The sequence below is a fragment of the Heterodontus francisci genome, chromosome 26 (assembly GCF_036365525.1).
Source record: "Heterodontus francisci isolate sHetFra1 chromosome 26, sHetFra1.hap1, whole genome shotgun sequence".
Classification (NCBI taxonomy): Eukaryota; Metazoa; Chordata; class Chondrichthyes; order Heterodontiformes; family Heterodontidae; genus Heterodontus; species Heterodontus francisci.
Window position 1 is genome coordinate 44283448 of NC_090396.1, and position 23175 is coordinate 44306622.

The 23175-nt window shown below is 40.4% G+C and overlaps 1 protein-coding gene across 1 annotated transcript in view; it reads right to left on the reverse strand.

Annotated features, from left to right (window-relative positions):
- Window positions 1-1259: 1259 nt before the first annotated feature.
- The window catches only part of mfsd11 (major facilitator superfamily domain containing 11), a 52764-nt gene continuing 30848 nt past the window's right edge, over window positions 1260-23175 (reverse strand). The window contains exons 5-13 of the mRNA XM_068058124.1: window positions 19179-19275; window positions 16779-16837; window positions 14898-15042; window positions 13864-13901; window positions 9862-9927; window positions 8013-8138; window positions 7730-7916; window positions 6733-6868; window positions 1260-6517 (exon numbers count right to left, since the gene is read on the reverse strand). Coding sequence (XP_067914225.1) covers window positions 6356-6517; window positions 6733-6868; window positions 7730-7916; window positions 8013-8138; window positions 9862-9927; window positions 13864-13901; window positions 14898-15042; window positions 16779-16837; window positions 19179-19275 — 1016 coding nt within the window. The 3' untranslated portion in view covers window positions 1260-6355. The remainder of the gene's footprint in view (window positions 6518-6732; window positions 6869-7729; window positions 7917-8012; window positions 8139-9861; window positions 9928-13863; window positions 13902-14897; window positions 15043-16778; window positions 16838-19178; window positions 19276-23175) is intronic.

Below are 23175 nucleotides of genomic sequence, written 5' to 3' on the forward strand. Positions count from 1 at the left end.
AAAATGGCCACCAAAGGTCAAATGACCTGGCCCTGTATATTCAAACAGTCTTACTGTCTGATAAGGACAAAAAGGATACATTCCAGCTAAGAGGTGTCAATTACACCCATCAAGACATTTTTGAATTGAATGGTTTCAAAGGAAGTGTGAAGTACCCACATCAAAGGGAGGGGGCTCAGTGTCTCCCAACAGAGACAACATTTTTACCTTAAAAAGTTCTCTGGAAAGAGAGCGAGAGATCAGAGCAACATCCCCAAAAGCCTGTCCAGCCGAGAGCTGAGATCTCCCGCAAAAGCCAAAGTAGGTGCGTGGTGTGAATTCTACACTTCAACTTGTGTAGCAGAGAACTGGAAGTGATCGTCTCCAGACTGAAATCTCAACCAACAGAAAAATCTACAAACAACCCAGGCCTGCAACTTTAAAAGAGAAATTGACCTCCAAGATGATTCAACACGTTTAACGTGAACCGCGAACATTTACCTCACTTCAAACCACTTACTTCTTTTGCCCTCTCTCTATCTCTTCTTGGGTATGTGTGTGAATGCATGTTTGGATGCGGTTGTGACAATTTCGGGAATGGTTATTACTCAATAAATAGTTAATCTTCTGTTTTAAACCTACAAGAAAACCTGTAGCTGTTTATTTGACAAATAAAACACAGAGGGGTTAAAACCCTATTAACAAAAACACTTGATGCGATCAGTTGGGAGTTGAACAGTGGTAACAACCCACATCCTTTACCACCTGGCCGTAACAAGAGCATAGTTCCAATACTAATTACAAGTTCTTTAAGAAACTAAAAAGTGTTCCTTTTTGCTGTCTATAATACAATGTTTTGGAATAGACCAATCTTCACTATAGCCTGAAGAGCTGTTGCCAGTTGTTCACAAAGTGCTGTTTGTGTCTGATTACTTTTCTGATTTCTCCGCATTCTGGCTTTGGTCTAGTTTCCCTATCCTTCCCCAACAAAGTTGGAAACATCAAAAAAGATTTGTATTATGGAGCTTTATTTTCAATCAATTTTTTGTCTTTCTGAATTCATTTTACCTGTGCAGTGTATTAGAAGCCAATTAATATACAAGTGTAAACTGGACTATTGTGCGATTAAGAATTTGGTTAGTTGACAAATATAACACAGTTTATATTTTAGTGGATTAAAAGTTTCCTGGCTTGGACAATATAAGTTTATTACAATTAAAAATTTATTTTAAGCTTTGAGAAAAAAGACACACAACAACTTGAAACATTCAAATGACTTTATTACATAAAATATATGTAAATATTGCACACTTTTGATACCAAATGCCACAATGTTACCCACGGACTGTTAGATGGAGGTTTGCTGTTGAATGGTTGTGTATACAGCCCACATACCAAGAAACATTTTTCAAAACAAACTTTAAGTCTTTGTGGCCTGATTTAGTTTGAAATACTAAGTTAATTTTTGACGAAGGCTTGACAATAGACCAGTAGAAAGACATCGCAGTCAAAAGAAATAAATTACAACATAATGTGCAATGTAGTACAAATTTTAAGTTGCTATAAAATCTCAAAGTACATACTAACATTCTCCAGATATCATTGAGAGAAAATATGACAAATCAGAGTCTTATAGTATAAAGATACTGGTCTTAGATGAGCAGCAGGATTTTAAATACCAAGCAACTTTCCTAAACTAATATATACTGTCAGGAGCAGTTTGTATTGTAAATGTCCTTGGTTCAACTGGGGAAAATTAGCTCCATTTTCAAGATCTTCAACGTGAAGCAAAGTACATAGCCATTTTCCCTCATTAGATCAAATCCAGTGTGAGCCCTACTTGTGAAAAGAACTTGTCAATGCATTTCACCCCCCCACAAGCATTCCCGGTCTTTACTCAAAATTAAACTCACCTGACGAGGTGTGCAGAATAAGTACATTTCTAGTCCAATACCAAAGCAAACAGAAGTCTGGTATTTTAATTTAATGCAAGATAAACTAAACAAGCAGAAAACAAGACATGTTAAAAAGACAGGCTCCTGAGCTTCCGTCAATTCTGTAACTGTCAACAATCCAATTTGAGATCAGTCTCAAGTAGACACTTTGGATTGGTAAAGCTATATTGGGAAGGTTGTTGGGGTTATAGGACCTTTAAATACAGCTGCACTGAATTGTTCCATGCTCCATGTAGTGACTACAATAGCACATCTACAATAAACAGGTCAGCTTAAGCTCAATTAATTAACACATTTGCACAGTCATAGGTTCAAGCTCCAGTTCAGGCCTTCAACACAGGCCTGGAATTTCCTCAGTGGACACAATCTGCGTCCATTCTCCCGATGTCACGTTACACTCAAATTTTTTGGCAATCTCATTAAAATGTGCCCAAATGTAAAAATGGACATAAATTAGCATGAGCAATCAGGGCCTAAGGAAAGCGCTGATTTCACTTCATATATTCCTTCATTAAAGTACAAAAATTAAAGTTTCAACCCATCCAACCATCATTCATGCACACGAAGCACATATTTATCTCTGGATGCAAATATGGAGGAAATTCAAGGGCATAATCTGGGCTGACACTACAAGGTAGTATCGAGGAGGTGCTGGATGAGACGTCAAACCAGGGCTTTATGCCTGTTTTAGTGGGTCAGGAAATTAAGATTCCACAGCACTATTCAAGAGGAGGGAATTCTCCCAATGCCCTCCTTCAATAATCGACAAAAAAGTAAAATAACCATACATTCAAGTCACTGCAATTTGTGGAATCTTTATGTTTGCCTACACAGTGGATTGCAATGGGTCTTTTGAGAGAAGTAATAAGGCATGCTACAACTTCAATATCTTTGTTTCAAAAGTTGCCCCATGCGTATACTCAACTGCCAGTTGAGTTAATTTTTCAAACTCTAAAGAAAGCTAACAACGGAATGAAGTTTTAAAACAGTGGTTTCAAATTTAGAAGATACTGTTCCTTCTAAAATTAATGAAAGATTTATAAGACTGAAAATGTAAAAAATGAACACTGACTCAATTTGACACTATTTTGACAATGCACCACACTAAGTAAGGAATTGAAAAATGAAAACAGCAGAAATTTCCCTCCTTTATCTTCTTTTTTTTAATTAGTCCAGTGATCATCCAATATGAAAGCCTAAGGATGCTATAACTGCGCAATATACAACCCAAATTAAAACTCTAACAATTAAAAAGACTGGTCATCAAAAACCTGGGTGAACCACTGACAATGGTGACCAGTGTCAATCCCTACAGCTTGAAAAAGTAGTTAAACTTGAATTTATATAGAATCTTTCATGATCCTATAACATGTTAAAGTGTTTTACAGCCAATGAAGTAGACTTGAAGTGTAATCACTGTTGCAATGTAGGAAACACAGCAGCCAATTTGCACACAGCAAGGTTCCACAAACAGCAATGCGGTAACAACCAGATAATTTGCTTTTGTTGATGTTGGTTTGAGGGGTAAATATTGGTCAATACACCTGGAGAACTCCACTGCACTTCTCGGACATAATGCTACGGGATTGTTTACATCCACCTGAAAGGGCAGACAGGGCCTTGGTATAAAGCCTCATCTGAAAGGCAGCACCTCTGACGGTGCAGCACTCTCTCAGATTTTGTGCCCAAGTCTCTGACAGGAGGCATGAAGTTGCAACCAACTGATTCAGAGGCAAGAGTCCTACCAATAAACCATGACTATTGCTCTTATCTGAAGCACTCGCAGAAGAGAGAAAATAGCTTAATCAGCCTCCATTCTGCAGTTATGGAGACAGTGCACAAATCTAGTCAAAGTAGATTCAACCAACTATGTGGATTCAATTCAAGGTTCCAGGCTTCCATCAATCTACAGGCCATCTTCTGTCACGACAGCTAGTCAATGCTCTTGACAAATAATGTACAAGTGCTGCATTGATACCAACAAAAACAATGTCCAACAGCTTTAACTTATACTTAATGCTCATGACTAATTTGTATTTATTATTCCATCCACAGAGTACAAGAAAGGTGAGAAAAAGACATCCCTCTAAAAATCTATTTTCATTTGAATGCTTTCCACTTGTGACAAACATCATATTAACACCATTTAATGTCATAAAGCAAATAACAATTGGTTAAAATACAAAAAGAAAATCAGAATATATTAATCTCAGCAAGTTCTGGCCAGTGATTAAAATGGAAACATTCACATGTTGATTATTCTACATGATGTCAAATGCCAGTTATACACACTTCAGTTTAGATAGGTGCTACATGTTCCAGCAATGCAGCATTATGATCTTGTTATAAACAATACTAACAATCTATTTAGAGTAATCAGTATCTGCTGTGTAAGTAGAAAACATATTAGGTATCTATTTGCAGATGTTAGGTGAACAGAATCTAGAGTATTCTTAAAAGGATAACAGATCTTTTCAGACCCAATTAGATGGCAGTGATGTTTCCCTTTATCTTTAACCAATTTGAAAAAAAAAATTGGCCTGTTCCTGTACATATCAGGAAGAAATAACTTCAGGGAGTCTACAGTCTAGATCCAATGAGAAAGTGCTGGAAATGGCTGGAGAAAAGAGGAAATTAGTGCATATCAAAGAGAGAAAGATCCAATACCTCGGTCACATCATTAGTGCAGAAGGTATGCAGAGAGAATTATTGGAAGGATAGATCCATTGAAAACGTAGGAGGGGGAAGCGGAGAAGAAAATGGATGACAGATATAATGGACTGGATACAGCTGACCCATGCAGAATGTGTACAGACAACACAGGACAGGCAGAGGTGAAGATCCATGGTAGTCAACCTTCTGGGAAGAAGATGACACCAACAATCGAACAAGCAATCTAGAACATTGCTTCCAGGGAACAAACTAACACTTCACATTTATCTGACCTTTACAAGTGTGAGAGTGAGAAAGTTAATTGTTACCTCCAAGCTAAGAGGATTCTGTAAAACCAACAGTAATGTGAGAGTAGCTGGTACCTTCTACACAGTAGCTGCAGACAAACTGATAAGGATTCTGAACTAGTTTTAACTACAGTCAGCAGCTCATTCTGGAAAGCATTCACTGATCAACTATTGTCAAAATAAGGCAGCACTCCAAACAGAATACTTTTCTTAAAAAAAAAATCCTTCCACAGACTTGCTTTGGTATCTGCAAACACTGCAGTTATAGAAACTGTTTAAAAATGGGGCCGAAAATTAACTTTTGTTAATTTCAAAATTGAAAAACAGACAATAGGAAAGACCTTAGCCTTTAAATTCTACTTCATCTCCTTATTAAACTTTCATTAAAACCAAAGTTTTCCTTTTGATCTCTGCATAACTATTCAGCAGCAAGTGGTCAGAGAAAGGAACATTCTATACCAGATAGATAAAATAACTCGGCTGCTGACAACTTGTACCTACTGAACATTTGAAGGTACACCACAAACACATGGCAAAACTGATCATTTTTGCAGCTAAATCATTTCAATTCCAGTCACGATCATTAGTAACCATGAAAAGGGTATATTGCCAATTAAAGGATCACACTGGAATTACTTGTGCAAAACATGCATTTATGAGACAGAATAAACGAATCACAATTGGAAATATTTGCCACGTAAAAATATTTAGTTTTGCAGTATGTAAAATATTAGATATAAAAATGCCTGGACAATAAATGTGAGTAATTGTAAATAGTGTTGAAATTATTTGACATATTATGCTTGAGATAGTTGGTACTCCTGACATAGTACCTACCATCACAATATATATTTAGAAGAAACAATACAACTGACATTGTGAAACACCATTTGATGAAATGGAAACTTTCTAACAATGATTCTTTTTCACTTCAAAAACAAGTCACTTGATTCTCATTCAAAAATACTGGAAATTTCTTAAAGGTCTGTAAGGCATGAATAAAAGCATATTCCACTTTCATGAAATTAATTGTGATGTATCAAACAAGATTTGCCAACTACAATTTGGAACTGAAATAATGCTCTGCAATACTAGCTGGAAAATGCTTAAAGCGGTATTTCAATTCAGAGTATTCAATAGTTTAGAATACTCAGATTTAGTTTGTTCAGTATATTTCTAGAAGTGCAGAATTTTAATTTTGTTGCAGCTGAAATATTTGGCAAATATATCCGACTAGCCCTTCAGTGGCCGGCTTCAGGTTAGCTTATTTTATTGGCTTTATTATATTTCTTCCCGTTATAACTTTCTGCCGCACTGATCTGTTTAAAAAATGTTTTTAGGAACATTTTTCACACAACAAAATTAAAATTCTCAAAGAAGTTAGTAAAATTGGTATTTAAGAATAAATCTAAAATTTACAAAGTTACATTCCATTGGGTCATTTAAAAGCTGGTTTCTTGATTAAATACGATCATAACTGAAACCACGAGAATTTGTTTCTGCCTTCCACTCCACTAGAATGAAAGAGATTGTGCCAAAGAATCCAGCCACACCAAGGATAAGCAGCTGCCACTGGAGCAGTAGATAATTGCTGTAGCCAAATGCAATTGCTGCACAGATAGACTGGGTGGGAATGGGGGAAAAAAATTAACATTCAGTGAGTGCAATGCCAAGTCGAAATTTGAATGTACAGAATAAACAAGTTCTTTAATGGCCATGTTGAATATTGAACCATTCTTTATGCTGCTAAAATATTGTAAATTAAAATTCATTTTATATAACTGTTTATGAGTCGCCTTTGAGACATGAGCATGCACGAGAAAGGTTTTTATTCTTACTTGCACAAACTTGAAGACAGCAAATGCAGGAGCACTTTCTTGGGAATACATAAATCCCAAAATACTGAGGAGTTGTGTGTTGAAACAGCTGTCACCTAGTCCCAGAAGGAAACTGCAAGCCATAGCGATAGTTTTGCTGTGGAGCAAAAAGGCAAATTATGATCTGGAAAATTCATGGACAGAAACATAAAAACTCAGGTACGTATTTATCATTTTAATTCTGTAGAAATTTTAAGTGCTGTTTTGTAGGTGGGAAAAGGCAAGGTAAAACGACAGTCAGCAGCTCATTCTGGAAAGCATTCACTGATCAACTATTGTCAAAATAAGACAGCACTCCAAACAGAATACTTTTCTTAAAAAAAAAATCCTTCCACAGACTTGCTTTGGTATCTGCAAACACTGCAGTTATAGAAACTGTTTAAAAATGGGGCCGAAAATTAACTTTTGTTAGTATAATTACTCATGAATTCAAAAAGTGAATGGTTAGAAAAACAGACAGTAGCCTTTAAATTCTACTTCATTTCCTTATTAAACTTTCATTAAAACCAAAGTTTTCCTTTTGATCTCTGCATAACTATTCAGCAGCAAGTGGTCAGAGAAAGGAACATTCTATACCAGATAGATAAAATAACTCGACTGCTGATAATTGTTTTTCAACTAGTTTGGTCCCATACATACAAACAAGTTTTAAAAACTACTAAGAAGCCAGTCCATTTCTGGTAAACAGTCAGGAAAAGGAATCCAAAAAGCAAGGGTTCTCATCATATCCTTCATATTAGAACAGGAGACCTGGTCCAATGAGTAGTCACTGAAAATCAAATTGAATGACAATCCAACAGGTTGAATTTAAAGTTTATCCCCACCTTCACTTCATTGTAATTTTAGTAACATTCCTCAAAAAAATTAGTAGCCTAAATGGATTAATGCCCTCGCCACAAGTCTAGATTATTTTTTCTGCATTTAAATTAACCAGAAGCAATCAAAATATATGACTAACCTTGGAATTAAATAAGAAACGCGATTAGTTCCTTCATCAGGAACAATTGGTGCATCCCCTGGCACATTTAAGAATATCAGATAGAAAGCTATAACGTGACTTAATAAACCTAAAAGCACTACAGGGTTTCTGCCAATGCCAAGATATTTGCTCAGGAATTTATTCAATAAACCAAAAGTTGCACCACCTAGAAATAAAACAAAAACAAAGTAAATGCAATCCTATTTAATGAAAGCAGATTTCAATGTTTAATAAGTGAATGCAACTGCAAATGACCACAAACCTATGACTTCTCCAACACCAATGAAGATGCCAGATAAACCAATCAGACTTTTGGCTTCATCCCCAAAGTGATTTGTTGCCCCCAAACAGGTGCCATAGACCCCACTAAAAAAGGTTAGCTCAAGACCTAGAAAAGAAAGAAATCAACATTTTCACTGACTCAATCTCTGCCTGATCCCTTATCTAAACTCTGAAGTACAAATAATTTTATCATTCAGCTTCCTCAATTTAAACTCTGTCAGTCTATTAGCTGTACCACAAAAGAGCCAGCTAGCAAATTAACAACTAAATGATGGTACAAGGACTATGGGACACAGATTTAAGGTTTTGGGCAAGAGATGCAAGGGGGATGTGAGGAAGAACTTTTTTAACGCAGCGGATGGTAATGGTCTCAAACTCGCTGCCTAGGAGGGTGGTAGAAGCAGAAACAATTAATGATTCCAAAAGGAAATTGAATGGGCAGTTGGGTATCGAGCAGGGGAATGGGACTGATTGCATTGTTCTAGAGAGCCAGCATGGACTCAGTGGGCCGAATGGCCTCCTTAATGTATTGTAATGACTATGTATAATGCAGGCTAGATCCATGTCATTTCAGATCATGGCAATACCAATCATGAGAAGTGCAGAGCTGAGAATATGTATTCTCCAGAGGCTGGTTATGCAACATGATGGTAGATGTTAGCTCGAGCCACCCTTTTGCCAGGCATATGGTGATGTTTTACAACGAACAGGAACCAAACATTTGTAATCTATAAAATTTTAACAGAAAAATGATCCTTCAAATTTGATTTTTTTTTAGTTTTAGCAGGTATAACTTCTCCACAATATTGAAGATTGAAAAAAAATAATGTATTTCATTCTGTATGAAAGAACATTTTGAAAAAAGGTATCTTGGGAATTATTTAGATGCAAGTCATACAAAAAAATTGAATTTAAGCAATTAAGAATAAAAATCCATTTTTGACAAGAGAAATCTAGTATCGACACAAACTCTAATTTTTTTAAAATTCATTCATGGGATGTGGGCGTCGCTGGCCAGGCCAGTATTTATTGCCCATCCCAAATTGCCCTTGAGAAGGTGGTGGTGAGCTGCCTTCTTGAACTGCTGCAGTCCATGTGAGGTAGGTACACCCACAGTGCTTTTAGGAAGGGAGTTCCAGGATATTGTCCCAGCGACAGTGAAGGAACAGCGATATAGTTCCAAGTCGGGATGGTGTGTGACTTGGAGGGGAACTTGCAGGTGGTGGGGTTCCCATGCATTTGCTGCCCTTGTCCTTCTAGTTGGTAGAGGTCGCGGGTTTGGAAGGTGTTGTCTAAGGAGCCTTGGTGCATTGCTGCAGTGCATCTTGTAGATGGTACACACTGCTGCCACTGTGCATCGGTGGTGGAGGGAGTGAATGTTTGTAGATGGGGTGCCAATCAAGCGGGCTGCTTTGTCCTGGATGGTGTCGAGCTTCTTGAGTGTTGTTGGAGCTGCACCCATCCAGGCAAGTGGAGAGTATTCCATCACACTCCTGACTTGTGCCTTGTAGATGGTGGACAGGCTTTGGGGAGTCAGGAGGTGAGCTACTCGCCTCAGGATTCCTAGCCTCTGACCTGCTCTTGTAGCCACGGTATTTATATGGCTACTCCAGTTCAGTTTCTGGTCAATGGTAGCCCCTAGGATGTTGATAGTGGGGGATTCAGGGACGGTAATGCCGTTGAATGTCAAGGGGAGATGGTTAGATTCTCTCTTGTTGGAGACGGTCATTGCCTGGCACTTGTGTAGCGCGAATGTTACTTGCCACTTATCAGCCCAAGCCTGGATATTGTCTAATATCGGATTTATATGGCTTGTAGGAGGATCTCACCTGTGTAAGCAATAGAAACACTTAGAAGCAGCATATCTTTGGTGAAGAATATATGGATTGCACTTCCTATTATACAAAGAAAATTCTCATTAATTAACACAATAAAAGAAAGCTCCTCTTGTAAATTACTGAAAACCGGTTAAGTACACATAGACACATAGGGCAGAATTCTAATGAAACCGGCCCACTCGCAGCAGCTTGGGGCGGGTGGGGGAAGGACATGGGCCAGTACCCAGTTGGGATCCCATTTCTCAGAGAAGCGGGCTCTGTAGTGGCTGTTTAACTCAGCCACAGAATCCACTTCTCACACTCATAACTCTCTGCTTTCGCTCCTTGCAGAAGAGAGTGCACAACTCCAGGGAGAGACTGAGAACCGAGGGTGGCCCTCTGGTCATAGCTACCCTCACCACTGCAGTGGAGGAAGCCTTGGAGATTGGCATGGTCTTGGAATCCCTGGCCAATGACTATGGAGAGATGCGGGTCTCACTGATACCTGGTGACAGAATAAGATATCACACTGCCACTTGGCACATAACTATCACTCATGCTGAATTTCTGTCACCACTAATTGAAATGTGAACATCTGCACAAGGTTGACATTGGACCCTTTCTCCATGCCAGTTCTAATTCATGTCTTTCATCTCCCACAGGTCATTCAAGGGTGACCCAGGAGCTGGAGCAGGAGGCGGCTGTGGAGTCCTCAGAAGAGGGCAGGATTCTGAAAGCACCGTCACATTACTTATGCACCCTCCACCAGTGCAGATACACACACCTCTGAGGGAACTCCATTAGGGAGAGCTTTGTTGTCACATGGTGAGGTGAGCATCACAAGTGAGCAGGAGCAGGTATTGGAGACAGCAGTGGAGAGTCCCTGTCAGAGGGTACAGAATTCTCCAAGCTCTGCTCAGCTGGACACAGATGCCTTCGGGTCATCCACAAAGAGAGCTATTCTGGAACAGCAAAAGAAAATATGCATGCCTTTTCAGAGGCACTGTACACCCTCTGAAAAAGACCGGAGGAATCCGTCCTAACAGAAGTACAGTGATGTCTCAGGCATTTTCGCTGATGTCCACCTCCAAGGAGAGCACCTGCATGGACAATCAGATAAGCAGGCAACTGAGTGCATGGTTGCCCTGATTAATGGCCTGCACAAAGGCTGCAACTTTAAAAAAGGTGGAAGAAAGCCTCACCTTGGCCATTTAGCACCAGCAAAGTGCTCGCTAGCCCCTGGCTAGCAAGGAAGTGAGTGTGAGCCAGGAGAGGGAAAATGGAGAAATGGCACATGGAAGTGGGGACGCTGTTCAAGGCGTTCCCACTTCTCACCCCTAGCCCTCAGACAGAGTCCCGTGCTGCCTCCTGCCCTGATGACTGAGCCTTCCTCCGCACTGGTGCAGGTGGGGCAATCCTTGGCAGGGCCCTTCCAGGCTCCAAAACCCAGAGGATGTGTGTTGTGGGCATCTCAGCTTCAGAGCAGACATCGAGCAGCTTGCTTCCAGCTCTGCTGAAGCCACAGTTGCACCAGATAGGAGTAATAGAAAGTGGAAGTGGAAGACTTTTAGTTGCACAAGGGGATTCACTTGAGTGTTTATAACAGTCAATCTCATAATATACGAAAATTGCAATGAATCAAGCACTTTATGTCAAGTCTCCATTGTCCAGTCATCACCATTGTTGCTTCCTGCATTCCAAATAGACATCAGCCTTCAGGAGAATGGTAAGATCAGAGTGGAAAATGAGCAAAGGGTGTGAATAAGATGAAGCGATTTTTGACTGTAGGAATAATTTGTGTTTTGGGGGGTTTAGCACTGCAGTGCTATATAGCTACACACAAATACACAAACACACACAGGTTATCTGAAATTTGCCTCTGTGTGTCCATCGTGGCTTCTCTGGCAGCTAGGCGAGCTAAAGCATAGCTACCCGACCCGAACCAGACGACACGTTGCAGGTTTGGGTCGAGTCGGGTCTCTCTTCCAGGTCCAGCATTCGGGCTCGGGTCAGGTTGGACGTGGACAGTGCTACCTTGCTCCGGGAAGTAATCTTCAAATGAACATTCAGGACGTCAAGGCAGGAAACATGCAGTCCGGACTCCGCACTCTGTAGTAAAGCCTGGCTACCCAACCAAACCCGACTACATGTGTCGGGTTTGGGTCAGGTCAGACATTTAAAAAAATTAAAAGGACTCGGGCTCGGGTTGGCTGTTGTCGGGTTGGGCCCGGGTTGGGTTTTAATTTTACACTCGAGCCAGGCTTTAAGGCGAGCAGCTGCAAGCATCCTGGCCTCGTCAGGCTCCTCATCCTCCGAGAATGCAGAGTGGTCATCACCTTCCTCCTGCAGTAGCTCCAGTCCGCTTTGCAGTGCAATGTTGTGCAAGGCACAACACAATACTACCATTCTGGACACCCTTCCTGGTATATACTGAAGGATGCCCCAGATCCGTCCAGGCACTTGAATTGCATCTTCAGCAACCCATGACTTGCTCAATGAATGCTCCAGTGCTCAGGTGGCTCCAATTGTACCTTTCCTTTGCCTCTGTGGTAGGGCTCCTCACAGGTATCAACCACCATGTTCTCAGTGGGTAGCCCTCATCTCCAAGGAACTATCTGTTGACTCTGTTTAAAGGTGTGAAGATCTGTGGGAAACATGACAGACGCAGAATGAAGGCATCATGGCAGCTTCTGGATATCTTGCACAGACAAGCATGAAAATCTTCCGATGGTTACATATCAGCTGAACAATCCCTTTCGATTGATAAATACTCCAGGATGATCTGAAGAGCACCTTGATTGTCACACGTGTGCAATCTACGACTCTGTGTATCTGTGGGAATCCTGCCGCTGCAGCGAGCGCCCTCTGGGTCTGACTGCCCTCATTAGTATTAAAGTGGAAGTAAGTGGCAGCCTTGGCAAAGATGGCAGTCAGCTGGGAGATGCACTTGTGGGCAGCAGGTTGTGAAATCCTACAGATGTCACCAACAGATCCCTGGAAGGAACCAGAAGCAAAGAAATTCAGGAATGTGTCGGGTTTTTGTGTGTTGTGTATTTGTGTGTAGCTATATAGCACTGCAGTGCTAAACCGCCCGAAATACAAATCATTCCTACAGTCAAAAATCGCTTCACCTTGACTGCCACTGTCAATGTGTGCCCACTTGCCCCACTTGGAAGCTGGTCATGTTCGAGGAGGTTGCAGGTTGCAACAATGACCCGCTGCAAAAGTCTGTGCTCCCTGAGGCACTATTGCTTAGTCATATCGAGAAAGCTGATCCTCTGCCTGTACATCCTTTGCTGGAGGTATTGCCTTCTTCAAGCTGGAGCTCTGTGTCCATCCCCTTTACCCCAGGGAGCAGCATATGGTTGCAGAGAAAGCAGATGCAGTTGGTGCTGCTCCACTGTTCCAGGTGCTATAGGTGTTGGCCCGGCTGCTGCTCCTCTTGTTCCTGATCAGAGGTCCAAAGTAGAACCGCATATGCTGCTCCCATGCTACAGTGAAGGCTGACAGCAGGGAAGTGCAAATCATAGTTGACCAAGTTCAAAGTAGGTGAAATGACTTCCGAAAATTTGGAAGTAGCTTTTAAAGCACAATCTCAGAACAAGTCCTATAAGCACAGCCTTTTATTTAGGCAAGGAAGCAGGTATGCAGTTTTGCTCTTTAAAGGCTTTCCAGCCTGTCAATTTCACAAAACCATCACTCTCCGCTGCACTCTTGCCTTGTTGGCCTTCCCACGTTTTATAGAGCTTGGGAAACCTGTGCGCTCACTGCTAAAGCCAGAACGCAAGGTGGGAGAATTAATTGGCTCGTTACATATTTAGAGACCTGACATCTCCACACACATCTCCACATCCCTCCAAACACTCCCCAGTAAAAGCCAGAAGTGAGCGGGATCATGTCAGGTTTCCAATATGCTGGCATTATTTTTGGGATTCAACAACCCCCCCACCCCGCCCACACCCGTAACTGCCCGTCCTTTGCCAGTTAAAATAGTGCCCATAAAAGCACACTTACGAAATGCATCTATTGCTTGTGATCGGTGTCCTTGAGGTCTGTAAACAATGCAAAACAATTTATTAGTCACCATGGAATTCTGGCTGCGAGTGAGCCACATAGAATGTGATAACTGTTCAACATTTCGTATTCAGATTAATAGCTATTTCCAATTGGATTAGTTGAACTGAAGCAGGACACCTGTCCTGTGCATAACACATGGCTGCACTATTACAAAATATCACCCTCAGTTGCTCAGTGTAATTATGAATAAATTATCAAGAGAGATGAAAGTCACTGAATTTCTTTTCATCTATTTTTGACACACAAATTTATGCTGCACAGCCTTAATTTGTAGTACGCCATACAAATTGGAATGTTGGTGAATGCAGAAAAATGTTAAAACTAGAGACTAGTTTACTGCTATCCTAGAAGGAATTTGTTTAAACCAATAAATTAATGTACGTTCATGAATATGCTGAAGCAAAAGAGATTTTTCTGAAGGATTTAAACTTCTTTGCTAATGTATAAAGTAAACAACTTTGTTTATCTGAACAGTTGCAAAGATGACAAACTGATTCAGATAAAGATAAGGTCAGAAGCATAGGTGATAGAAAGGGAGCTGATGATTTACTGCAGAGGTGATGAAACGACAGTGTCATTCCAACCTTTAAGCCCTGGCAAACCAACTCCATTTGCATTAATACTTTTGCTCGCTTACCTGGAGTTTTGGAAAGATTTGTAAATGCACATTAATGAGAAGGTGATAGCTTTCAATGTTGCATAATATGCACTTGAGGCCCATAAAGTCAAATAAACTCGCACCTTCCTAGTTTACAGTCTCACTAGTGGAATAAATCTATGCTGAAACACTCCAACATATATGCACACACAAATACATAAAAGAAAAATTAAGCCTATAAATTTCCCAATATAGCATAATTAGTAGAAATGATCACTTGGTTTCTTGAATGTGCAAGAAAAATCTCACCATTTCAAATGTCAATTATAGGAAATGATAGCCTTTTTTAAAAGAAAACAAAAAGAAAGCTTACCTAAGAGGAGTATCAGACTCATCATCAGATATTTCCTCTTCTACAGGCAGAACCTCTGAAACAGGTTTCCTCAGAAGAATAAATAGGACACTTCCCACCACACTAATTACAGTTAGTGCAGTATAAACAGTCCTACGGTTATGATCTGAGGAGACCAAAGAAGAAAGATTACCATGAAATAATTAAGTTGCTAAAACACAGAGGAAGAGCAGAAGAGTGCCTTAATGAACGTTACGGGGAGATGGTGGTGTAGGTGCAATATTACTGGACTAGTAATCCAGCAGCCCAGGCTAATGTCCCAGAGACACGGATTCAAATCCCACCATGCCAGCTGGTGGAATTGAAATTCAATTCATCAATAAAATCTGTATTTGAAAGTTCCTTGTCAATGTAAGCAATGTTATAGCAATGAGTAGAACTCCAGGGAAGTATAGTATCCACATTATGTTCAACCAAGACTCAGTTAACGAACTCCAAAAAGGTACTAAAAATTTCAAAATGCTTTTTCTTTTTAGTTTCAGAAAACTGTTCAATGCATTAGCTGCAGTTAAGTAACTTTCTATTCATCGGATTTGTAATTTTAGCCTAAATTATGTGTTCCATCAGGGAGGTTCTGCCTACTAAAGTGATAAAGCAGCGTATAGTAGGCATCCTAAATGTCCTCCAACTCAAAATAGCTAAGTAAAAACAGTCACTATTAATCCAGCAGCATGCTAACTCAATCACTCCTTCAATAAAGTATTAAATTTCACATCACAGAAGGCACAAGTATACTTATACAGGTAAATTGCCTTTTAATTGTGAGCACAAATAAGAATGTTTGAAGAGAACCCGTATTTTAACAGCCTCCTAAACTTTGAGATGGCCATAGATAGCAGTAATCCAAAAATCAGTAAACCTGTCCATGATCTTGTGCTGTACCCTTGGCAGATCAGTACAGCAGCTGATTATAATCCACAGGTGCACAGAATTGTCATACTTTCAAAAAAAATCCATAAAATTATAGGGAGACTAGAGTTAAAGGCACTTAGTCAAACAGCCTGGGCTAAAATTTCATTCACATAGTGCCATTTCAAAGCAGTGCTACGTAAACGATGTTGATCCCCGAGGGGCAGACAGTGCCGCTGGCCTTTACCAGTGTGGCCCACACAAGTTTCTTCAAAGATCTCAATGTGGAACGCCGCACAGACCATGCTGATAGCAGCTGGTGATTCTGTCTGCACCCAGGGATTCGACATAGTCTATGTGGTACTACTTTGAAGTGGTGCCACGTGAACCAACTTTTGGCTGCATATTTCTTAAAGCATCGCCAAATAGCTACTACATTCGGGTTGTACTCCATACTCCACTAATATCATGCTCCTCTAAGGATTTACAAGAACATCTGCTGCAATATAAAAGTGGGGGTTAATCCAAAAGTGTCAGAGTCAACACCAGAGAAACTAATAGTGCCATGGTATCCTGGCAATAATATAATCATAAAAAGCAGTAAAGATGATGAGTATTGAAAATTGTGGATGTACAGACAGTGCTATATAGCAGGATGCTAATAGAAATTCAGATTTACATCAGTATGACAGATTAATGTGGTCAATTATGAGCAGAAGACCCTTCATTAGTTCCTTGCAGCACCCGTTTAATATCTATTGTGAAATGTTACAGGTGATGCATGCAGCATTTGTGCAATGAAGTTCACCTCTCCTGATTAATGGAGAAAGGAATTTTAAAAATCAATAATTGATAAAAAAAAAAGTACAAAGCACCAAAACAGGCAAAACTCTAAATCTGTTGGCTATTAAGCACCAACATGCTGCAATAAAACACTTTCAATTGCTCAGTTCCTATTTACATATGCTCAGTACAGGTTAGGATAAAACTGACCTGAAATGTGCTTTTCTCCTTTCCAGGCAAAATATATATACAGATTTCCAAACAAAAGACTGGGGGGATAAAAATGAAAATTAGATTTCACACTGAATAAAAGTAGGCTGCCTATTGTTAACCAAACTAATTCTATAATAATCGTTAAAAGGAAAGAATTCATTAAAACTAGAGGCGATTAAAACACACAGGTAAATTCAAATAACATTCAAGTAACTTTATTGCACCATAACCTACTTTATTTTTCACTTCAAACTTAGAAGGTATGGTTTCAAATGCAACAGCTGCCTTCCAGAACTTTACCCGTGGCAAAAGCTAAAAAAAAATCATTTTGCCCAACAAGACACCCAGGGGGAGAAATCTGTTAGCGTAGCACTGGTATGTTGATTCTGAGGGCAGGCAGTACCACGGGCCTCTCCCTGCGCATCACTCTTCAATTATATCAATGAAGAACGCTGCCTGGGCTGTGTAGACAGCAGTCCATAACGCTGCTTGCCCCTGGGGAATCAACGCAAGTTACACAAATGAACTTCTCCACCCGGACTCCATAAAAGAGCGTTTGATAAATAAAACTTGAAAAAAACTTTTTTTTAAACTTTAAAAACAGGTCAATCTGAATTAAAACACACTATTGACAGTACTTCTCCATAACAGCAACCACCTCTGCCCTGCCTCAGACCAATTGCTGCTAAAACTCTCATTCATGCCACTGTCACCTCTGTCACCTCTTGTCTTGACAATCATAATGCTTTATCAGCCAGCCTCCCATCCTCAAAGCTCCCTAAAACTCAAAACTCTGCTTCCTGTATCCAATCACCCATCACCTTGCTGAGCCACGATGGCTTCCAGTCTCACAATGCCACAAATTAAAAATTTTCAATATATTGTTTAAATCTTTCCGTGGACTTGCAACTCCCTATCTCTGGAACCTTCGCCACCCTTAACATCTGCCCCGAACTCGCACTCCCTCGACTCTGGCCTTTTGTGCATCTCCCCGCACCTCTACCCTTTGACGAACAGTTGGTGGCCATGTCTTCGGCCACCTGGGCCCGACATTTTGGAATTCCCTCAATGTTTCCACCTCACCATTTCCCCATCCTCTTTTATGGCCCTCCTTAAAAACCATCTCTTCAACCAAGCTTTTGGTCACCCCTCCCAATGTCTCCATCTTACTGGGCATCCACTTACATCTGATTACATCTCTGCAAAGTGCTTTAGGATGTTTTACTATGTTAAATGCACTAAATTAATAACGAGCTGCCTCTTTCTTGAATTGTGTAACAGCATAGAAAGCAATGATCATCAACTCAAACATTTTACAACATATTAATGCTACATTTAGTACTGAAACATCACGAAAGAAAAATAGAATAAATTTAGAAATAATTTTAAAGAAGAATGCATTTGCCAATGTTTGATTAGATGACAATATGGATAAGTTGGTATCTATTTGAACATTTTCCATATAGATACGTCGAACTCTGCATTTGCATACAAGTCATTTGCAAAATAGTTCACCATTTGAATTTTATTTAGGATAATCACAGTTTTACAAAGTATATCAAGATGCATCACAGCTGACCAGAACCAACAAGTATATGCAATGAGAAACTGAATTTAGAAGGATACCAAACCATAGATATTAAGAAATTATCTAACAAAAACGCATGCTATAAGATTTACTGGCTCATCTTTAGCCAATATAGATACAATTTACAATACGAATCTATAATTCTGTTGATTTTAAATGTTGTGTACTCTGTAATTTTTACTTTTCCTCATACTATCAACTTCATACCCCAAAGAAATCGCATTTTACAAAACAGCTCGAGGAGCATTTTTTAAAAGTGCCATTGCATTTTTAAACATTTCAGTTTCAGTTCTAACTTTTTAAAAATTAAGAGCTATTTGAACTTAAATGCTCAACTTTCAGTGTGGAAGTGTAATAGCTGTCGATTTTTGGTGGGAAATAAGTTTCCCAGTTTTGATACTGCTCATACAAACATTACCAATCTTGATATGCAATTAGCAAAGATCATCAGAAAGCAAATTGGAATGCTATGTTCACATAATACATCTAAACATTTTAAAGCATAAGGAAGTGGGACGCAGTGGGGGGGAGGAGGGCTGGGGGAAAGTTGTCCAAGAAGAGCAGCAAATGGGCAAGTATTACGAAGTTCACAAATTTCTATGTATTACAACATACACCAATATGCATACATTAAAAGCTTTCACTTCCACATAACTGGCGCTTGCATACAGTCCTGCATTTAAATAAACAGAATATGAGAATAGGTGGAAAACCGCCAGCCTTGAAATATTTCTATAGTACACACATTTATGCATCTAAGTAGATTTCAGTATGTTATATAGTTTGTAAACTTAATTTTTAGTAAATACCTAAATTGTAACAGAGCCCAAAATATGCCACTGTTTCTTCCAATAGTGTTTTCATCTGAGTTTACTGTCAAACAGTTGCCTTGTGCAGTCCATATCACTGAAAAAAATTAACAGAAATGTTCAATTATTGTAATAATCATCTCTATCAACCCAATACCCCCCGTCCCAAGCAAGCCCCAGGAAATGCTACACCTGCTCTTTTACCTCCTTCCTTCTCACTGTCCAAGGCCCCAAACACTCCTTCCAGCTGAAACAGCAATTTACGTGTACTTCTTTTGATTTTGTATACTGTATTTGCTGCTCACAATGTGGTCTCCTCCACATTGGGGAGACTAAAAACAGATTGGGTGAGCACTTTGTGGAGCACCTCCATTTAGTTTGCAAGTGTGACCCTGAACTTCCAGTCACCCGTCATTTTAGTTTTCCGCTCCACTCCCACTCAGCTTGCTGTCCTCGACTTCCTATACTGTTCCAATGAAGTTCAAGGAACAGCACCTCATCTTTCAGTTAGGCACTTTACAGCCTTCCATACTCAACATTGAGTTCAACAACATCCGAGCATAACCTCTGCTTCCATTTTTTTTGTGTTTGTTTACAGTAATTCCTGACATTGGATTAGAAATCCCCTTTGCACATGTATAAATGTGCGTATGTGGAAATGCCCCGCCCACGCATGCGCAATTTTCCCGATCAACTATGTCATCGGATGACGCCCACCAATGCCAGTAACAGTGTGCACATGCGCAGATCAACTTGCAGGAAGGTGTGTGGCAAGGTCGCAGGTTAATGCACAAAGTTCCCAGTCATTGGGACAATGCTTTGTGTTGTGGGTTTTGGGGGGCAGCTATTCTTTTCAGTGCTCCTGTATTTATAGAACTCTCAGAACGTTAGATAATTAGTATTGGAAGATCTTCATTTGCCTGGGCTCTAATGATTAGGTCATTGATTGTTTCTTGGTGTTGGTTTGCTCAGCGATCAGTGTTTATGAACACATTCTCACTCAAACAGGGGAGATTTTCCACTTAGGTGTTGAGTGGTAGGTGAATTGACTCTATTGTATCACAGGGTGTTTACACTTGGGCACAGACACCCCCAGTCTGCGGAGATGGATCTCACCGTGGATGACACAGGAAGCAGCTTATTAGTTGCAGAATTCACCAAACAAAAAACAGGTAAGCAGGGGAACTTGTCTCAGAGAGAGTTCAAATAGATTCAAAGAACCTAATAGCGCTGGAGAGTGTTTAACAATATTGCACCATGTGTTTCTGTATCCAAAGCAACAAACAATTACACATCGCTCTGCTGAATCCAATTAATCATATCATCCATATCATGAAGATCTGCACCATTTTTAATGTAGGCAATTGCTCAGGAAGTTGCTGGCCTTGACGTCACCGGCACTGCAACTGCAAATGGGTGGGAAATATTAAGGGGTTTAACATCTTTGAAAGTGGATAAAGCCCCAGGCCCAGACAAAATATATCCTAGGCTGTCAAGGGAACAGAAGAAATAGTGGAGGCTTTGACCATCATTTTCCAATCCTCCCTGGCTACAAATCATTGGACTAGTCAGGTGGGTGGAACAGTGACAAATAGAGTTTAATCCAGAGAATTGTGAAGCAATGCATTTGGGGAAAGCTAACAAGGCAAAGGAATACACAATAAATGGTAGGATACTGAGAAGTGTAGAGGAACAGAGGGCCTGTGAGTGCATGTCCACAGATCCCTGAAGGTGGTAGATAAGGCAGTCAAGAAGGCATGCGGATATTTGGCTTTAATAGCCAAAGGAAAGATTGGATAGGATTGTTTTCTTTGGAACAGAGGTGGCTGAGGGGAGACCTAATTGAACAGTCTAAAATTAGGAGAGGTGTAGATAAAGTTGATGGGAAGGCCCTATTCCCCTTCATTGAGGGGGTCCATAACAAAGGTGCACAGATTTAGGGTAAGAGGTACAAGGTTTACAGGGGTTTTGAGGGGAAATGGCTTCACCCAAGAGGGGAGTGGACTCACTGCCTGAAAGGGTGGCAGAGGCAGAAACCCTCATTATCATTTTAACAAGTACTTGGATATGCACTTGGAGTGCCAAAACCTACAAGACTATGGACCAGAGCTGGAAAGTGGGACTAGGCTGGATGGCTTTTTGTCGGCTGCTGCAAACATGATGGGCTGAATGGCCTCCTTCTGTGCTATAAACTTCTATGATTTCTATAAGGCAACTGGGGCCACGCTTGCAGACTGAACGAAGGTGTCCTGCAAAGCGGTCACCCAGACTGCGTTTTGTCTCCTCCATGTAGACGAAACCACATCGTGAACAGCGAATACAATATAGTAAATTGAAAGTACAAGTAAATAGTTATTTCACTTGGAAGGAGTGTTTGGGCTTGTACGGTGAGAAGGGAGGAGGTAAAAAGGGCAGATGTTGCATCTTTTGTCCTTGGATGGAAAGGTGCTGTAGGAAAGGGAGGGAATATTGGGAGTGACTGAGGAGTAGACCAAAGTGTCATGAAGGGAACAATCCCTTCGGAATGCTGAAAGGAGTGGAGGGGAAGTTATGCTTGGTGGTGGCATCATGCTGGAGGTGCCGAAAATGGTGGAGGCTGATCCATTGAATATGGAGGCTGGTGAAGTGGAAAGTGAGGATAAGGGGAATCCTATCGTGGTTCTGGGAGGGAGGCAAAGGGATGAGAGTAAAAGTGCGTGAAATAGAACAGACACGGTCAAGGGCCCCATTAACCTGGGTGGGGGAATCCTCAGTTGATGAAAAAGGAAGACATATTGGAAGCACTATGGAAGGTTGCATTGTCTGAGCAGATGCAATAGAGTCGGAGAAACTTCATCCCATCCACCCCCTTTTCAATGCTCAAAACCCATTGCATTTCTAACTTTTCCCTGTTCCGATGAAAGGTCACAGACCTGAAACAACAATTCTGTTTCTCTCTCTCCCCAGATGCTGCCTGACCTGCTAAATAGTTCCAGCATTTTCTGTTTTGATTTCAGATTTCCAGCAGCCACAGTATTTTGCTTTTGTTGAGAACCAGGCTGAATATAGAAATTCAGAGTGGAAGTCAGACAAGAAATGAGAGAAACTAACAGAGTATGAGAAGAGACTCGCAGCTAACATAAAAGGGAATCCAAAAGTCTTCTACAGGCATAGGAAGTAAAAGGAGGAGTGGGGCCATTTAAGGGTCAAAAGGGGGATTTATTCATGGATGCAAAAGGCATGGCTGAGGTACTAAATGAGTACTTTGCATCTGTCTTTACCAAGGAAGATACTCCCAAACTTATAGTGAAAGAAGATGTAGTTGAGACACTGGATGGGCTAAAATTTGATAAAGAGATGTTAGAGAAGCTGGCTGTACTTAAAGTTGATAAGTCACCAAAACCAGATAAGAAGCATTTGAGGATACTGAAGGAAGCAAGGGTGAAAACTGCAGAGGCACCAGCCATAATCTTCCAATCCTCCTTAGATACAGGGGTGTAGCCAGAGGACTGGAAAATTGCGACTGTTACACCCTTGTTTAAAAAAGGGTGTAAGGATAAGTCCAGCAATTGCAGGCCAGTCAGTTTAACTTCAGTGGTGGGAAAGCTTTTAGAAACGATAATTTGGGACAAAATTAACAGTCACTTGGAAAAATGTGGATTAAGGAAAGCCAGCATGGATTTATTAAGGACAAATCGTGTTTAATTAATTTGATTGAGTTTTTTGATTGGGCAACAGAGAGGGTTGTTGAGGGTAAAGAGATTGATGTAGCGTACATGAAGTTCCAAAAGGCGTTTGATAAAGTGCCACATTACCGTCTTGTCAGCAAAAATAAAGCCCATGGAATAAAAGGGACAGTGGCAACATGGATATGAAATTGACTGAGTGACAAGTACCGAAATTAGTGATGAATGGTTGTTTCTAGGACTGAGGGATGTTATATAGTGGGGATCCCCAGGGATCAGTATTGGGACCAGTATCGGGTCGGTAGTGGGGAAAATTCTAGAGGCCATTATCA